General features: G+C 38.8%; 1 protein-coding gene across 2 annotated transcripts in view; it reads right to left on the minus strand.

Annotated features, from left to right (window-relative positions):
* Positions 1-6,000, minus strand: part of crppa (CDP-L-ribitol pyrophosphorylase A) — a 42,234-nt gene that overhangs the window by 18,949 nt on the left and 17,285 nt on the right. For both annotated transcript variants that reach the window (XM_034873568.1, XM_034873567.1), the window contains 2 exons: positions 4,764-4,841; positions 4,463-4,555 (listed from right to left, as the gene is read on the minus strand). In XM_034873568.1, the coding sequence (XP_034729459.1) occupies positions 4,463-4,555; positions 4,764-4,841 (171 nt within the window). The remainder of the gene's footprint in view (positions 1-4,462; positions 4,556-4,763; positions 4,842-6,000) is intronic.

The following is a 6,000-nucleotide window of genomic DNA, read 5'->3' on the forward strand; positions in this document are numbered from 1 at the left end:
AGTCCTGTCTGAGGATATAACAATTCTCTAATTTAGCTCTAAATCTGAAGGGGCTGTCAACTCTAATCCAACATTTAGCCGATTAAACTGAACTCAAGATTTCTAACCCGCAATTATTTTGTGATATAGCCTTAAAAACTGCGGCAGTGAGACACAATAGTCAAGAGAATTGTGTCAAGGCGTCATCTCTAAACGCGCAATTACACTTATAATGAATTTCAATCAGACGATTGCTGTCATTGGGTGACATTTTAATTTGAAAAATGATTATAAAGCACATTAGCAGGTGTTCAAAATCCAGGCCATATTAGTCTACTGAAACACTGACAGTGACGTTTGTGTGAAAATATGAATAACTGTGGCATATACAATAACAACTGAATGAATTAAATATGTAATATGAAATCAAAAATGTGTCTTTTATTGTGGTAACCTTAAAGCTAAAAGTTAAACCATGTAAACCTGTTCTGGTACAACCTCAAATTACAATTATGAAACTGAAGATGAGCATAATATGGGCGCTTTAAAGTGGAGTTTTATATTGCGCTTATACAATGAAGAATAGGTCACTGTGTTTATACTATTATTTGTTTAGCTTCTTTCAAACTTAGAAAATGACTTAAAAACTTACAATAAATGCTAACATTGCCTAAAACATAAGATTTGTTGCTAGTTGGTTAAACTGTTTTCCATTATTATGTTGTTATTATGTTACAATGCATTTCATCCTCTAATTACACAAAAAATAAGTGTCTAATACATAACAAAAAGGACTTTTTGGAACAGACATCAATCACAGATTTATGATACCTAACAACATGAAACATGAGATGCTAATATCAACAACATGGGGCTCTTGCTTTGAATACAACGCTCAAGACCATAGCACCTTATTTTCCCCAGACGGTCTGAAACAGTGACCTCCATCAACCAGTCTGCTTCTCTGCCCTCGAGGCTACCACTTACACTTCAAACTCGATTAGCCCTCCACTGATCCCTTCCATGTGATCAAAGCTGTGATAAACAATGGGGTACATAGAAAAACACTTTGGTGCTGAACTAAGCCTCATCGCTTCAAACTCAGAGGCTGCTTCATGTTTCTCGTAGTCACAACTTCCCCAAATGACTTCACACACATTCGGACGCCGCCATGAAATCAGGTTATACGTGGATAGAACCGCAAACTGTGAAATCTGTTAGAGACTTTCAGATTGATTTGCTTATTTGAAATGCTCTTTGCCTTAAACTTTACAGACACACCTGTCTTTTGTGGGGCTGCAACTAATGAATATTGTCTTTATCGACCAACAGTCTAAGACACTACAGCATTCAAGCCAATCTTTGCCTTTAACAATCTATGTAATAAATAACTTTTTGTCACAATTCCATTTCTGTTCAAAACTGCTGTTGATGGATTTTCTGTTGATTGTTCGTAACGTATTGATCATATTTTTTCAGCTGTTGGAATTGTTTTAACTGAAATGAGTGTTACAGGAATTAATAGAGTTCAATATAATAGATCAGAGTACAATGGAGTACAGTGGACTTTGGTAGAGTAGAACAGAAGAAAAAAAAATAGAGTGCACTAGAATAGATTAGAATAGAATAGAGTGGACCAGACAGGAGAGGAGTACAGTAGAATAGAATGAAATAGAATAGGTTTGGCACAGAATTGAATATAATTGAAGTGAACTGAATAGACAACAGTAGAGCAGAAGAGAATAAATAAAAACAAAAATCTCAATAGTTGAGTAAAATATAGCATAATAACAGAATATAACAGATTGGAGCAGAATTTAATATAAGAGTAATATAAGCAAACAAAAATCAAATAGAAGAAACAAGATGACAGTGGGAGTTGTGGGAACTCTGACATGCTTTTATAAGGAGTGGATCCCACTAAAGCTAGCTTCAGAGTGTGTGTTAAAATGTGTGAATCCGTGTGTGTGTGTGTGTGTGTATGTCTGTGTGTGTGTGTGTGTGTGTGTGTGTGTGTGTGTGTGTTCCACATGAAAACTTGGTCCAACAAATTCATCCAAACAACCGAAATCCACCGAGCTTCAGGGTTTTAGTGAAGTAATGCTGCAGTGATTGAGACTGTGATTGAGTGATTTGGCGGCTTGTTTTTTTCTTATTACCTGCCATTGTTTTGGCACTTACTCTGTGTGTTAGTAAGAGGTCAATTTTCCAAATTAAAAAGGAGGGTAATCGGGCCTTTCAGAAATATTTGGAGATTTCTTGGATCAGATTTGATCAGTTGGTTTAAGGCTTTTCCTCTCAGGTCGGTGTTGCTCTGTGGGTGAACAGTAAGCCAGGCCGAGCTGCAGGGCTCTCCTGGGAGGTGTGCGGTTACCAAACAGCTACAGAGCTCATCAGTGGAGCCAAGGTGGACTACAGGTGACGTTTTTAAAAGCGGGGGAAAAAAAGACGGGGTTTGGATCGCTGTGTAGTACATGTACCTTTGAAGAAATGGAATCTGCCTTTCTGCCAGATGTCTGTATTCAAAAACATGCGGAGAAAGGTTCATTCAAAGTGTGGGAAATGATACTGAGACATGTTTAACTCCGCCTCTTCCTATACACACACACCCAGAGTAACTCTGTTTACACTAGTGACTTTTGAGTTGATTTTCAAGGAGACACAAGCTCCAGCGGTGGAATGTAACAAAGTACATATACTTCATTACTGTACTTAACCCTCATGTTGTCCTTGGGTCAAATTGAGAATTTTTTTCTAAATCAAGGTTATTTTTAACTAACTAAAATAAAATAATTGATTCCACACAACGCTCTTTAGCAAGTACAAATCTCTACTTTCATTAATTTTGGGGCGTCTTATTCAATTTTATAGCATTGGAAAAAGAAATTGAAGTGGTTTTGAAATAGTATTGAGTAAAAGTTGATCTATTCCAGTCTACGATAATCTATTAACATACTGTCATTTAATTTTAGTCTAAATAATTTCTAATTTCTGCTTTTCTAACTCTAAAATTAGGTATAATTTCCTATAAACGAGGTTTATGAACACAAATTTCAAAAATAACTGTAAAACTGAACATTGACAAAAAGCGTCAAAAATGTTAAAAAAAAAAAAAAAAACTAAGAAAAAGTTGAAAGAAAAACGATAAAAAGCCTCAACAAAAGTGTTCATTTTCAATTTTGATGGGAAGACAACACAAGGGTTAAGTGCTTTTTCATGTATCTGTACTTTACTTTAGTAGAATCAGTAGTGCATTCTTTTGACTTTTACTTCGTTACATTTTGCAGCAACTCTATAATCTATACTTTCTACTCCGCTACATTTCTACAATGTTCTGTTACATGTTTTGATCAGTCCCCCCCCCCCCCCCCCCCCCCCCCCCCCCCCCCCCCCCCCCCCCCCCCCCCCCCCCCGTGCCAAAACGTCTTCCTGACCGTCATACGCCAGCACTGCGTCGAGCTCTCACATTTAAAATCAGGTACTTTTAACTTGGACTTAAATAGGATTGTCACTGTGATACTTCTACTTTTACTAAAGTAAATATGACTGGTTATTTGTACTTTTACTTAAGTACTGAGATTCAGTACTCCCTCCACCACTGACAAGCTCTGGGAAAGACCTGATGGAGGCCGCTCCACCACACCAACCACATCCATGACTGTAACGGCTGAATGTGTTGTGTTGTACAAATTGGTGACAGACTGAAGCAATAAAGCCATAAAAAAGTAATAGAAGAGCACACACACTGACCTAAGAACACATTGCTCAGCTATATTCCTTTTCAAGCGAAGAACAAAAAGTAATAAGTAAGATTTACAGAAAATTGCACTTTTCCTGGCGTGGCAGAGACAAGTCGATCCTGTACTAATGAAACCTGCCGTGTGGCGACTTACAGCTTGATTGAAAGGCCAGCGTACCAAACACAAACCAAGGCAGTGGTTTAATCGAGTAATGCTGTGGGACATTTGCATTTGTATTTTGGCACTGATAGACCCAAGATAAAAAGCTAAGATCGGCTTTTACAAATTCAAAGATTTCTCCCTGTGCTTTGCATGCTAGAGATCTTGTCCAGTTTATGCTCCTGTAACTCTCGGCATTTGTGCATTCATTCTTCTTCACTGGTTTACAAATCTGTCCTTTCGACAACAACAAGGACGGGAAACAAGTCCGGAGTCTGAGGAGTGTAGGATACATTTGGAAATGTGAAAAGTGACTATGGCAGCTTGGCTCTAATGATGGCAATGACGGTCTGTCAGTGAGTCCATCACTGTGCTCCAGACTGTAAATGCGTTCTGCTGACTTTGGTGATACCTTGACCTTTCATCTAGAGCCACCGTGAGTTTCACTTTCGCGGTTTTCAGCAAAACTTGATTAAAGTATTCATGTGTTGGCCTCACAGAGCCGCCAGCAAAGTTGTGCAACCCTTAAGTCATTTTTTGTTTAGTTGCAAAACCATGACTGCAGTATGCGGGTATGAACTCACCCAAATGACGACCAGCGGGTGGAGAAGAGCACGATTCCCTGACTCCAAATCCTTCAGCAAGGCCTCCACTTCAGACGAGCATGAACGATTGACCTGGAGAGCAAAGACAAAAAAAACAACAGATAAGAACTTTTGAAGCAAAGATTACATTTTCTCTCCATGGTGACCAGCAAGAAAAGAAAAGAAAAGTGCGCTAGAAGATTTTAGAAAATCCAAACCCTGCTTTGGCCAGAAACAATCATAAATATTTACACTGACATGTTTTCAGTTCTCATTAAAGTTCTGCTTAAAGGGAACTTACTGAAACCTGGATGAAGTTCCACTGTTTTAACAGATACCCGGCGTTTTCTCCCATCAGATCTGGGATGACATCCAGCTCCTGTAAGACGGAGATACCCTGACTTTAAATATTAAGTTGACATTCTGCTTGTTACAGGATCCTGAGTGATAACATTAAAGCAAGAGCTGCAGTACCACAGTCCTCATGCATTTGATGTTGAGTGACGGATGACTTCAGTGCTCAAAAGGTCAAGAGGCTTCTGGTTTTTGTTTCAGCCACTTCTTCAATCATGTAGTGTGAGTACACCCACCTGTTTTCCTGCCATGACTGATTTTATGATTATGAAAAAATCCAAATACACCCAGTGAGTATGCAACTGAGTGGCTCATTTCCATCATTGGTAATCAGAAGCTTATTAGAACAAATGGTAGATATTTAAAAAAAGAAACTGTTTCTGGGCTCCATTATACTTCTGAACTGGCAGGAAAATTCTGTCATATGCAAGGGCCGGGGACAGCGATCAGGCATAAACCAACCTAAATTTCATTACGCTGCAAATTGAGTCAGCGGCCGATGTACAGCCAAGAATCGTAAAAGCCTTTTTGCACAAAGAACTAGGACATTTAGGTCCTGATCTTTCCAGTCAGCTTCGGCCTTGGCACACAAGCAACATGAGGCAACCGGATAGCATGCCGTGTCCACCATGTCCGTTTCACATTCATCTTTGTTGTTATGCCTCTAATTACAGCCTGGTACTTCAATTTCACACACGCAGGAAATAAACAGAAATAAACATCCAGACTCTGAGTTTGGCATAACGATACAGTTGTTTTAAAATAACAGAAAGTCATTGGAAATGTAAAATGTTATGGGAAACATATGTCGGAGGGTTAATTTGTCTTGAAAGATAACTGCCCATGGCTTCAGGAGGAAAATGATTTCAGTTCGAAATGTAGTTTTGCAGGGTTTAAAAAAAAGAAAAATTGACATGATCTAAACCAGGTTGGGCATGAAATCCCAGAGTAGGAATGTTTATTTAAATCTAGGCATGGCCTGGAGAGCCAAGAAGCCACAGAGGCTTGGCGACCCAACCACTCTGAGGACACAAGAAAAACAAAGAGCTCAGCACAGCAGTGAGCTACCCGCGGAAAGGATTTAGAAATGTGTTAACAGAGACCAAAATATATATATATATATATATATATATATATATATATACACTCACCGGCCACTTTATTAGGTACACCTGTCCAACTGC

Source organism: Etheostoma cragini, chromosome 6 (assembly GCF_013103735.1).
Source record: "Etheostoma cragini isolate CJK2018 chromosome 6, CSU_Ecrag_1.0, whole genome shotgun sequence".
Taxonomy (NCBI): domain Eukaryota; kingdom Metazoa; phylum Chordata; class Actinopteri; order Perciformes; family Percidae; genus Etheostoma; species Etheostoma cragini.